Below are 14,102 nucleotides of genomic sequence, written 5' to 3'. Positions count from 1 at the left end.
GTTATTTTGATTTAATAAACTAAACGTTCACCAAAAAACTTTAGTGAGAAAAATCGAAAAAACGAACTACAAACATATTAACGCCAAACATTCGGTAGGATTTATAGAATATTGTAAAAATTATGGTCTATTACCAACATACATATATATATATATATATATACATATATATATATATATATATATATATATATATATATATATATATATATATATATACGCAAGTAAATACATACACACACACATACACACACACACACACTTGATTATTTATGGTCTATATGATTTTACGAGTTTATGTGTTGTGTACATATGTTTATATGTGTATATATGTTTGTATGCTTGTCTGTATATGTCTGTATTTGTAGATGTCTTTGTTATATTTAGGAATTTTTTTTTCTTAAATTCTTTGGCATTGATTTTAAAGCTTTTTTATCATTGAACTTAGATGTTTGTGTGTGTGTATGTATATATGTTTTGTGTGTGTATATGCGTGTTTTCATGCGTGTGTGTGTCTTTGTGTGTGTGTCTTTGTGTGTGTCTTTGTGTGTGTCTTTGTGTGTGTTGTGTGTGTGTGTCTTATTCCCTTGCTACAATTCAATAGTTTTGTTAGAATCTCGTCTCTTTTATATCCATAGGCTAATTTTTTGTTTTTTTTTTCAATTTTTTGTGGTCGGCGTTGTTATTGTTGTCCTCGCAACTGCAGACGCCGTTGTTGTTGCTGTGGTTTTCTTCACTTTGTAGCTCCATCATTGTACTACGTAGAAATCAATTATGCAGTTTTTGTTTCGTTGGAGAATTGACTTAAATTTTGTTTCTAAGTATCAAGTTACTTGGTCTCGTTCTTTATTTTTCGTTCGTGATTGTTACTTTCATTTGTTTGTTTGTTTGTTCGTTCATTCGTTCATTCATTTGTTTTATTTATTTGTTTATTTATTTGTTTATTTATTTATTTGCAATGTTTTTCTAGGCAAAAATATAATTTGCGTTACTCTTTTTTTTTGTTAGTTTGATTGTGACAGACGCCTCAATGTTTTAATTTATTAGCACGCACGCACACACGTGTTTTATTCTCGTCGTTGTTGCATACACTTACTAACATTCATTGTTATTATTATTGTTGTTATTATTATTATTGTTGTTGTTGTTGATGTTTCTGGTAAATTGATGTTCCATGATTTTACTTGCATTCAATTTTTTTCTTAGGTTGGAAGAATATTGAGACTGGTAATGATGGTGATGATGATGTTGTTGTTGATGATGATGTTGTTGATGATGATGATGATGGAGATGATGATGTTGATGATAATGATGATGATGTTGATAGTGATGATGTTAGAATCAGTCATAGAATCATTTGATTGGATTTTCAATAAACCAATAAACCGATCGTTTGTGTGTGTGTATGTGTGTGTGTGTATTTTTGTGTGCGTTCATACTCACATAGCTTGGTGTGTGTGGAATGTTTAATAATATTTCATCGCATGCTTTTAAGCACACAAGATTTTTCAGTTGTGTTTCTCTTTTGTTTGTTTGGGTTTTTTTTGGGCTAAAACTCAGTTTCATGCATTTTGAAATTATTTTGGCTGTTTTTCACATTCTACGTTTTGCTAATCCCAGTTTGAGTTAGCAGTATTTCTGTGATGATTATTTATTATTTATTTATCGTTATCATTATTATTATTGTTGTTGTTGTTGCTAATGTGGTTGTGGTTATTGTTGTCGGCGTTTTTCTATGTTGTTATTAATGTTTTTTGTTGTTATTTTGTTGTTATTGTGTCTGAAGATGCTAGATTATTATTATTGTTGTTGTTGTTGTCGTTGTTGTTGTTGAAGTTGTTTATTTGATTGAATTATTCTAATTTTGACTGATAGCTTAATTCTGCATAACAAAATTCGTTTAAGTGTTTCATAACTTTAAAATATAATGATGTTAATCATTGTAGCAGTATTTATGATGATGATGATGATAATAATAATTAATGATGATAATAATAACGATGTTAATAATGATAATAATAATAATATTGATTTGTTTTATCGAGGCTTTCATGATTCTCTCAGCACTGTTAATTGATCTAATTTAAATGGAGCATGCTTAATTATGCAATTAATTAATTAATTTTTCAACAACAATAATAATAATATTATTAATATTATTATTCTTATTATTATTTTAATAATATTTTTTTTATCTCTCTGGTTTATTTTATTTTTTTGTGTGTGTGTACGGCTTCATAACAAGGGGATGAATCTTATCCATACGTTGCTTGTGGTGCTAGATAGTGATGTGTGTGCTTGTGTGTGTGTGTGTGTGTGTGTACGTGCGCGCGCGCGTGTGTCCAGTCATTTTAATTTATATTTCGCCAAAACTAAGTTATTACATTTATTTTATTTGTAAACTCATCATTCTTTTAATTAGATTATCGATCTGTTAATTGGTTAATTAAGCTAAATATATGCTAATTTATGTTAATTTATGTTAATTTATTTGCAGTTTGCGTGCACTGAAGACGAGGGACTAGACTTTGAGTGAGTCTGTTGATGTTATTTTTCTACGTTTTCGCTTTTTCCTTCAACAAGTTCGACAATAAATTAACGCCTAACATAATGGTAATTATTACTTTTATTATTATTATTATTTTATTATTATTATCATCATCATTAGGGCAGCACTTAGTGATTCAAATAGCTGGACCAACTTGAGCCCTACCAGTTTAGCTAATGTGAGTTTTCTTTATCTTTTGGAGAATTATTTCTTGCTATAGGTAATTGTATCATCGTCTCCTGTGCATGTTGGCAGATGTTATCTTCATAATCTTCGACGTCATCATCATTATGACCGCCATTCTCATTATTATCTTCATCCAGTCTCAGAAGAAAGCCTCATTATTTGAAGAGATGTGCGAAAGCCGAGCGGAAGATTTTAATGACGATGCTGTCGTGGTCGCTGATGACGTCGACGACGCTGATGAAGTAACTGCTTCAGCTGCCTCGGCTGCTTCTGACAACAGCCAATCAGATGAGGACATCTGGAAAGAAAAACTTGCCAATTTTCCTGAATCTCTGTACGTAGTTTTTGGTCTGCCTGTGTGTATTTGTCGGTGTCTGTGTGTGAATATATATATATATATATTGATATATGCATTTAAGTTTTTGCATATTTTTCATCTTGAAAGATTAAAACCAGAAGTCTCGAAAAGTGTTAAAACTCACACGCCTACTGAAAGAAAGAAAGTTAGTGATGACGACGATGAAGACGAAGATGATCGTAGTGATGAGGACGGTGACGGTGGGCCGGGCAGTAGTTGTGATAAAAAGAGCAAGAATGACGAGGACGATGCTGAAGAGATGGATGTTTCATCTAATGATTGTGAGATATTGTTTGTTGTTTTTGTGTGTGTCTATATGTGTGTGTGTGTGTGTGTGTGTGTGTGTGTGTTGTGGTGTGTAAATATTTACGTGTTTGTCGTGTGTGAATGTGTGTGTGTGTATTTTCATCCACTGCGTCTGCAAAAATTTCTACTAGCTAATCATTTATTTTAGGTTGGGCAAATTTTGAAGAAGGCCAGCTAGACGAGAGTACGACACCAGTAGCTGGCAGGTCGCCGTGGTCATCCAATCCCCCGTCTGTTGTCTATGATGACAGCAACAATGCCATGACCGGGTGGGCTGATTTCGAAACTGCTCAGTACACTTCTTCTACTGCGACTAATTCTACATCGAATGAAGGGTTTGTGACGTCTTCTAGCCGATGATGGTGATGTTATGGTGATGTGATGATGGTGATGATGTCCGTTTGTTGTGTGTTGTCCGAGATGGATGGCGATGAAATGAAATGAAAGTGAGTGAATCGTTTAATGTCATACTCAGGCATGTCACTTACTCTTTCTCTCCTTTCTCTCTCTCTTCTTTCTTTCTTTCTCTCTCTCTCTCTCTCTCTCTCTCTCTCTCACACACACACACACACACAGAGTAAAAAATGTTATTTAAGATTAGTCCCAGTTTCAAAAAGTGAGTTTTACACTGCTGTGTTTTAACTCAAATTCCCATCCTTATTTGATATGCTGATTACACGTGGTACAGCCTATAAAGAATATATAATGAATGATTAAAACCTAGGATGATGCGAGGTTTTCTTGTGTGAAAGGATGGCTGTTTCAATTAACCTATTTTTAAATGAAATTGAAAATAATTCAGTTGAATATTTGAAATTTCTGCAGGGTTACAAACATAAATAGCATCAACGTGTTTGCCTCCATTGGTAAGTTCAGATATTCAACATTCTTTCTTATTTATTTCTTCAATAATTTAACATTTACTCAACTTTAATGTAGCCCAACTTCTATAAGATCATATTGATCATACTCAGGCATGTCACTCTCTCTTTCTCTCTCTCTCCCTCTCTCTCTTTCTCTCTCATACTCAGTAGAAATTCATAACATATTCATATAACATATGAAATTCGTTTATTTTTGACTTTTCAAATGAAAATTTAAATTTTCAAGTCAAAGAAAGTGGTACTGACTCACTAGATAAAGCCAACCAAGCCAGTGCAGTCGAGTCAGTTTTTCTCATTCACTTTTTCATTTTTTCATGTGCGTCTGTGATAGCTCTTGTGGTGGTTAGGGCGGCGACAAACCGCCGTATGCCTGATTCAAATGGAGTTTGGGCAAAAATAAGTTGTTGAATTATTAATGACAAGTTGAATTATGAATGGCAATAGTTATATAAATTTATAATTTATAATAATTAATTATATATAATTGATTATAATTATGTTATAATTAATAATAATTATTTTTCTAATTATGTCAGTCCGCCATCATTCAGCAATGGGCCAGCCTGATTAGGCGACGAGATGCGGCGGTGAGCTGAGAGGTTCTGATGAAGAATAGATCAATCCTCCTTATATCTTCCTACCTTCTTACGCGTTTACAACGTCACATTACAATTAGACAACTAACGTTACAGTTACACAACAGCATTACAATTTCTATTACAATCACAACAATACGTCATTACAACATTACGTTACATTTACAATAACATTATGCTCATTCATACATTTGGACATACGCACAGTCACTTGTGTATTTATTTAGTTATTTATATCTTCATATTTTATAAGGTTGTCATAATGCGTTATGAGTACAGCTCAGTGTATTATTATTTTTATTACTATTATTTTAATAATAATTTCATTATTATTATTATTTTTATAATTATTATAGGCCGTGCTGCAAATGTCTCCTGCGTAATTGTTGAAGTGCAATTGATGTATATCTGCCCATTTATTCATTGGTTCACTGATTGAATGATGATTTAATTGGTTGGCTGTTTGATTGGTTGAAGGATTTGATTGGTTAGTTGATCATGCCTAGGACACACGTATATATACATACATATATATATATATATATATATATATATATATATATATATATATATATATATATATATATATATATATGCACGTGAACAAGATGAATAGTAATAACTTATAATATATACATATTTTTTTATTTCAACGGGAAATCCAAAAAAAATAAGAAAAAAGATTCTTGTGGATAGGTCACCCTTAACTAAAATCAGAAATTATTGTCCGCTTGTCAAAAAGATTCTTTAACTAAAATTATAAATTGTGTAAATGAATTGAACGAAATAACTACGAAACATAATTATTATCCGCTTGTAAGAATATTCTTTGACCAAAAGAATAAATTGAATGATAAAATAGACGAATTGACAATATAACTAAGAAGCATAATATTTGATTAAGTAGATGATTTCCGTAATACCCGGCGGGAATGGTTAGTCAGCTATGATTTTAAAGATTCAGGAGGTTTAAAATTGGCAGCAAATTTTTTAAGGCTTTTTTAAAATAAAAAGATATTAATATTTTTTATACTAACGGGAATAGCACTGTCCCATGGCATTGGAACAGTATGATATACGCTGTTTTTAACTACATTCAATCTTGAAGGATAAATATAAAAATTATGATTTTGCCTTGTATCTAAAGATATCGTGATAAGGGAAAAATTTTTGGAATTTGAAAAGTATGAAGGCAATAAATTATGCAAAGATTTCAGCGTAAATACTGATTGAGAGTAAAAATTTATTTGATGGATTGTCAGTATTTTTGATTCATTGAACAGATGTTTGGCGTGGTCAGTTGGTTTTAAATTATAAAGTATTCTTAAAAAGCGCTTCTGGCAAATACGCAAAAAATTAATTAAATATTCGTACTATTACTCAAAACCAAGTCACAATAAACTAAATGCGGAAAGATAAAACTATTGTAGGTTTTAATTTGTGTTTTTTTTTTTATTCAAGACACCTAAAAACAATGCATTTTATTTCTTATATCTAAAATATGAGTAACCCATGATAAGTTACATCGAATGGATATTTCGAGTAATTTAATTGTGCTTGATTTTTCAATATGAATATCGTTTAGTAGTGTCAGGTTTAAATCTTGAATAGCTTTGTTAATATTGATAGACCGAAAATGGGGTATGTTAATGTTGAGGAGTTTATAATGACTTTATTGTTAGCAAACCATTCTTCAAATTTTTTGAATGTTTGTGTCATCAGTATACATTATGCATTTGAATAGCGCGGATACGTTAAGGAGATCGTTTATGAAAATCGAATAAGCAGGTCTCAAAATTGAACCTTGTGGGACTCCAAAATTTACTGCTCGAACTTCTGAGCAACAGAAATCAAGCAGCATATACTGATCTTTGTTCAACTTTTTAACCAAGACAGTAAATCCCTTCTAAATCCATAAAAATTAAGTTTACGAAGAAGCAATTTATGATCAATAATGTCAAAAGCCTTAGTGAGGTCAATAAAAATACCCATAGTCAAATGTTTATCATTCACATTTAGTAAAATTCTATGGTACATTTCCAAAACTGCCAACAAAGTCGAATGGTCATATCTGAAACCATATTGAAGACTTGACAGAATACTAAACTTTTCCATGATTAATTTCATACGACTGGCAACTAATTGTCAAGAATTTTAGAATATGGTGAAAGGGACAACTTGCATGTGTGAAAGGGTATAAAATTTCTTCAATAAACAATTCTACAAGATGCATATTAAAACCGTCATAAGTTGATTTATCAGATTTAAATTTATTAACTATTTTAAGAATTTCAGATGGCTCAACAGGGTCCAAATAGAACGAGTTGATGTAACTTTGTTTATCAATTATTAACTTATCTAAACAGGTGTTCTTGGACAGTCCATACTGAACCTGGTTTATAGTGTCAATGAAATTATTATTTAGAGCATTACAGATGTCAAGACTGTTATTTAAAATATTATTTTTGTAAATAAGTGGTTAACTGAGGTATTAGGCTTATTGTTGCACAATATTTCATTAATTAATTTCCAGTTGCGTTTTAAGTCGTTACTTGACTTGGCAAATATATATATATGTATATATATATATATATACGTGTTTTTTATATTTTTGATATCATGATCGTTCAAAATTTTTATAGAAAATGTAAATAAACGTTACATTTTTATTACTACTACACACACAAACATATAAATATGTGTATATATATGTATATATATATATACAGTTTAACATTTTATTATTACATTTGCGTTGATAAATAAATAAAATTCTCTCTCCATTTAACTTTATAAAGGATGTAAAAAACGCCTTCATACACGTTTAGAATGTCTACATATAAATTAGTGTAGCAATGATATTCAAAACTCAAAAACAGCCGCAAGTTATCAAGTAAAAAGATTTTTATTACATATTTGACTAGCATTCAACATTAACTGCAATTTAACAATTGCAAAAAAATAAGTATCAGAAACAATTTATACAATAATAATATATATATATACATATTTATTTACATATATTTATATTTAGTAGTTGCGGTAAAATCATGTTAACAGCAGGTTACATTGTCATCGTCGTCATCATCAAACGTTAGTTCACTCTTCGTTATTTCATACATGGGCAGGTTTTCTGAAAAATTGAGAAATACAAATAAATCATTGTAAGAATTTTAAATAGTAAGAAAGTTGAAAGAAATGGGTATTTTATTTGATTGAATAAAAATCACGACCGACCGTCAAATGACGCAACATCTAAGCAGATGTTTGTGGGCGTCATATCATCGTCATCGTCGTCGTCATCAATGACGTCACTGTGGACTGCCATAGAATTGTCAACTTCAATATTATCATTAATGTTATTGATGATGTCATTGTCGTCAGAATTGCTTATATCTACGCTGTTATTGTGGCTGTTTATGACGCCATAACTCGCACGGGCATCGTCATTGATGTTTTGCTGGTTGTAAGCCGCGGTAGAGGGCTGTTAATGAATTTGAAAAATACTAATTAAAATCACTTACACGCTGCGAATTATTGTGAAAAAATTATTGTAAACGCGGATCTAAACGACTAATTCAAAAAGTTGAAAGGTCAAGAAGTCCGACCATAACAAGGTAGTCATCACAGGCTGACTCATCTGTTATACATGACTGTGTTTCTGATGTTTGTTGTGGCGTGGGTGTTATGATGTTGTTGATTAATGTCGTTGTCGTTTCAATATCGTTGCTGCCGTTGTCGTTGTTTAGAGATAGTTGCTGTTGTTGTTGGTCTTTGGTGTGTTGTCGTTCAATGTGCTTGCGGATGTCCGTGAATGTGTAGCCATAGAAGTTGCACCAGCCACATTTGTAATCTCGTTGGCCTGTGTGTCTGTGTGTGTGCGTGTGTGTGTGGATTACGTAATAAGTAAAGTGTGCGTGGTGTGAGAACAGAACATTAGTAAATAAGAATATACCTTTTCAGATGGAGATCTCGATTTTTGGACTGCCTGAACTTCTTGCTACAGACATTACATTTGAACTGCGGCTCTCCATGAACTAAGGAGTGCTTGCTCAAGTCTGATCTCTCGCTTGCACTGCCGTTAGCAATCATCAACAAATCATCATTAACAACAATCATCATCGTCACTAACATCATTCATCATAGATGTGCCAAGATATTATTGTGTAGAAAAATTCCTAAATTCAAAAAAGGATTTGGTTTAGAAGAGATGAAACATTGTATCATGATATCACGAGATGATATCTACTACCTGACATCACGGGATGATATCTACCAAACAATCAACACACCCAAGTATTTGAAACATAGGGGCACGTATGTTTAAATTATATCTATATAAATTCATCATCTCACCTATAATTACAATTTGGATGATGGCAGATGAAAGGTTTTTTAGGAGCATGAGTTCTTTCATGTCTGACCAGGTGTGCTTTCCTGTTGAATGACTTGGAGCAGGTCGTACAGGTGAATGATTTTTCAACTGGCGAGTGAACCATCTTCAAGTGCATGTTCAGTACATACCTGTCCTTTGTTGAGTACATGAGATTTTTGGAAATTTTATTTTATGGATGAAAGTTTTTTAATAAAATTATGTCGAAATTACGTAGTGGAAAAGAATAAATTTCGGTGGTTTGTACAAATATGATTAATGATTTTTGGACAAAATAACGCTTGAAATAATCATTTTCTCTCAAATCAATGTGACGACAAATCAATCAATCAATTAACTAAACAATCAATCAATTTAGCAATCGATTTACCGATTTATCAACCAATTAATCTCAGTTTATCAACAAATCAATCATTCTATCTTCCAGACCAAACTGGCCAACCTTGTAAAGCTTGCTACAGAACATGCACTTCCTACCTTCTTCTGTGTGAGACTGCATGTGCCTCCTCATCACATAGCCATGCTGACTGATGAATCCACACTCACTGCAGTAACACTTAGGGTGATTTTTCTGAAAACATATTTAAAAAATGCAAATGTCTCTGTCGAATACATATTTCTAAGTCAGTGCTACATAATTTATATTTTTCCATGCTCTCTACACTTATTTAAATATTATTAATTTATTTAAATATTTTCAATTAATAACATATTTTAAAAATATATAATTTAGTACTAAATGAAAACTTTCCAGTTTCTAGTTGTCAGTTAGAAATTTTTTAACCTTCTGATTTTATAAAAAATTTATAAATTATAACAACTATTTGAATGTTATTTTAGTTAAGAGCAATTACTTATTTATGGAAATTACTTATCAACAGTTATTTATAACAGTTACTTATAAAAGCAACTTCTACAAAATACTGAATTACTTCTACCTGATAATGTATCTTTAGGTCGTCGTCATTGAAAAAGATCATCTGACAACATAGGCATCTGTCGAGTGCCTCAGATGAATGTAATGTTGATACATGCTCCTCTAACTGTTTACCGTAACAAGCCTGATAACTACATTGTCGACATTTTAACTTTGCCATCTCATCAAGACATGTTTTTAATCCTGTCAATTTTAATTTGTATTTACAACTATGTAAACAATTGTAATACAATAATTACTACTATGTACCTGAATGTAATATAAATTTGTTTATATAAAAGTGAGTAAAATTTTATAGATTTCCTGAATTAAGAAAATAAAAAAATATTAACTATTAAAATTAATTATTAATTAATTATCTCTTTTTTGACCTAAGCCTGCTAATGGAAGAAATGACTTTGCATGGCAGTTTTCATCTTGCTGGGACTGAGCTTTACAATTTGAATTATTAAACCTAATTAGTATCGTCTGTTGCTGGTTGTTTGCATTTAGAAATTGCAGCAGTGGTCTTTTAATGGTGGTTTGAATGGACTGCTGAGGTTGAGAAGGTGCTGGGGATGGGTCAAAAGAATTTTCTGTGCATGTTGTTATCATACCTCTACCTAGGAAAAAAAATAAATTATTTGTAATGAAAACATGACTGAATTAATTCGTGAAATTAATAAACTATTTTAATTAAAAATTTAGATTTACAAAAGAAAAAAGCTAGAGAAATTAGAAATAAAAAGTTACTTAATAAACTAAAAAACTTTACTTTTCAGAATAGATGATTTTGATTTTTTTTCAGCACCAGCAACAGTATCGACGTTAATACAAGGACCATCGACAAAAACAGTTTCCGAAAAGTTGTCCCCAATCTCGACATTTTCGCTGATGCTGGCGTCAAAATAGAAACATTCTATTCCTCCGCTCATTGCAAAATTCATTTTATAATTTTTTATTTAAGTCAACTTTTCACGGTGCGATTGACAATTGATTTAAAATTAAATAAATGTTTGACATTCGACTAAAAGAATGCAATTCAACGGTTCGATACTCACACTTTGTAAATATCAAGCAGCGATATAACTGTAACATTTTTAACGCTTACTTGCGTGCCTACAACACAATCTCCACATGCAATCAACCTCTACAACACGCTTTAGCCGATATTTAAAACCATTTTATTGTACAAGGTAAACATTTTTAACAAGTTTTTAAAGATTCAAAAAAAAATTGTCAATTGTCGTTAATAGATGGCGCGATGAGACGGTACTTCATAGTTTCCCCGCCGCTGGCAATTATATGTTCGAATAATTCTAAGGCTGTTCTTTTCCTACTTAAAACTAAATACCTGTCAGGTTCTTGTCCGTGACTCTTCGATTTGAGATGAAATTTGAGTCCAACTGAATGAATAATTACTCTCTCTTCCTTCGAGAAATCAGTACCAAAAACTAGATCCTGTTTCTTACCAGATGCTAAAAATTCTTCAACAACTTTATTTATTTCTTTAATGAAACCATCACAAACATTTTTATCAATAAACCCGAGACCGGTCCTATTGATGACCGACTCCAAACTGATTGGATTCTCGATACCTTCATTGCCCACCTTTCCAACTCCACCACCTGTCCATCCCATCTTCTTCAGTAACTTGTTACCTACAGAAAGTCAAAAATTAAAACATTATCTAGTATTATTTACCTATATTATATGCTTTTATTAAAAAACAAATATGGTGAATCATGTAAAATGTTTTTGTGACAATATCAGTGATTTGTTCTCCAGATCAACACTGCCTTCAAACATACTACTCTCTTATGAACTCTTGTAAATTCGTGCATTGCTAACACCGCAAAGAGCCTACTACATAAATGATAATGAAATTATCAACACCACATGATACAACTTTACTGACCAATGTTTGATTCTGGAATGGGTTTGAGAGAGCCGGGAATAGCATTATTCTGATTTCCCATCAATGAAGTTTTACAGACAACATCGTCATCATCAGCATCACAGTTTTGTTTCACAACAACGACATAACAATGTTTTTCAAGGACTTCTAGAGCTAAATTGGCTGCCATATTACTTGCATCTGATTTTGTATTTGCTAGACATTTTGATAACATTCTTTTGTTTAAGAGCACAGCACAAGAAAACTGTTTATGTTCTATTAGATAATCTTCTTGAAATAATAAATGAGCATTGTTTAGTGAGGCAGAGTGTAATAGAATAGATTTTGGGTTTGATTCAGATGAAAGTGGCTTGCAAACAATGAAATCTCCGAGCAGATCTGTGAGAGGCTCTGTGATACTCATTGCTGTGATACTCATTGACATGGAATCATTGATGACGTTCTTTTTCTCATTAAACGAATCAAAATTATTTGCCTCAACTGCATCTAAATCATTTACTGCAACCAAGTGTTGTTCACAATGATCACCAGCAGTAACTTCCTCAACTGCTAATGATGGTTTCTTTAGTAATTCAAAAGCATTTTCATAAGCATGTATTCTTGCTTGCTTTTTATTATTCGCATTTGCTTCCCCCACAAGTATTGAATTAATATAAAATTTACAGTTAAATGATTTGTTGAGCAGTGTCTCATATTTGGATTCTCCTACCATCTTACATTTATCCATTGCAATTTTAAAATTACTCATAAAATTTGAAGAATCGTTTTTAGCGTCATTGGTATTATTATTAGCGGTAGTATTTAATTCTTGAAACGTTTTATATAATTTGAAAAAACTGCCATCTACTTGCCTGAATTTAGAATGTGAACTGCAAGTTTCAGCTGGCTGAGAGTCAAAAGATTTGTCCTGGTCATTTAGGAACTGAGGTCGACCTGCTGCAACCTTCCAGCTTTCCCTGTGAAGTGGTCCTTCTGTCGATTTCTCATTCTTTGGGAAGTTTGAGTGTGCTTTTTTATAGCTTCTTATCAAGTCTTGATTGATGTTAGCTTCGTAGTAAGTAAGTTGCTTCATCACACCTTCTGGGTACCTGCAATTTAAAAGAACACATTACCATGACATTATGCATACATGAATGTAGCTCAATATAAAATAAATTACTCGGTAATGACAATATCTATTACTCATGTAATAAATGTATTATAAAATAAATCTCTTATGTTGAGCACATGAATTACTACTACATAATAATAATTTAATTCAATTGAGTTTGTTTAAATAAATTCAGCAAACAATTTGCATTTGAAAGGACAATTCACAACAAATTATAAAATAAATTGAAATATAAAAAAACTAATATAAACAAAATCCACTATAAAATAAAACAAGAACCATAAAAAATTTGAATGTAAAACTTACGAGCAGCCATAATGATTGACGTTGACATAACAATTTGCGAGGCATACAAGCTGGCTCTCGTTCAAATATTCACAGTTCGACAGCATGAACGCTCGCCTAATTTTCCAGTCCGTGTCACTTTCGTGTGCTGTCCGATATTTTTCAACATCAAAGTTTTCCATGTCCATTTTTGAATATTCAGTTTTTAATGTGAAAATATTTTAACTCCAAAAAACAAATTAATCTGACAAGATTTACAAAACTAGCAAACAACAAAAGCAGGACCACATAAAAATAGACATATAAATAGAATATAGAATCTATATTCTATTTATAAATAGAATATAGAATCTATATTCTAAGAAAGATAAAAAATCGGGTTGGGCTATTTGACTGGCTTAGATTGTTGGCTTATTGGCTTACTGACGAATTTGGTTTTATGTATGGGTCATATACATGAGCATAGGTTTTAACGAACAAGCTATGTAAAATATTTACTTAACTTAATACGTATATTTTATTTACATTCTAGTGCTCATAGAAATTGGCTGCTGAAATCATACGTTGGCTTACTGCAGTGGCATAACGGGCTTCATACAAC

General features: G+C 31.6%; 2 protein-coding genes across 2 annotated transcripts; both read right to left on the bottom strand.

Moving 5' to 3' along the window:
* Nucleotides 1–8,814: 8,814 nt before the first annotated feature.
* On the bottom strand, nucleotides 8,815–11,174 carry HELRODRAFT_113396 (hypothetical protein; the record flags this gene model as incomplete). Its single annotated transcript, XM_009023742.1, has 6 exons — nucleotides 10,963–11,174; nucleotides 10,580–10,810; nucleotides 10,210–10,391; nucleotides 9,714–9,842; nucleotides 9,235–9,407; nucleotides 8,815–8,953 (listed from the first exon to the last, which is right to left on the bottom strand). The coding sequence occupies exons 1-6, from the start codon at nucleotides 11,132–11,134 to the stop codon at nucleotides 8,815–8,817; spliced, it is 1,026 nt and encodes a 341-aa protein (XP_009021990.1). The 5' UTR covers nucleotides 11,135–11,174.
* Nucleotides 11,175–11,426: 252 nt separating this feature from the next.
* On the bottom strand, nucleotides 11,427–13,689 carry HELRODRAFT_176284 (hypothetical protein; the record flags this gene model as incomplete). The annotated part of the gene is made up of 3 exons (XM_009023741.1): nucleotides 11,427–11,848; nucleotides 12,106–13,193; nucleotides 13,523–13,689. 3 exons carry the CDS (start codon nucleotides 13,687–13,689, stop codon nucleotides 11,427–11,429), a joined length of 1,677 nt encoding a protein of 558 aa, XP_009021989.1.
* Nucleotides 13,690–14,102: the final 413 nt, after the last annotated feature.

This window comes from Helobdella robusta, assembly GCF_000326865.2.
Source record: "Helobdella robusta unplaced genomic scaffold HELROscaffold_37, whole genome shotgun sequence".
In the NCBI taxonomy this organism is placed as follows: domain Eukaryota; kingdom Metazoa; phylum Annelida; class Clitellata; order Rhynchobdellida; family Glossiphoniidae; genus Helobdella; species Helobdella robusta.
Note: the sequence above shows the minus strand (reverse complement) of the source record. Positions and strands in the feature narration are given on the sequence as shown.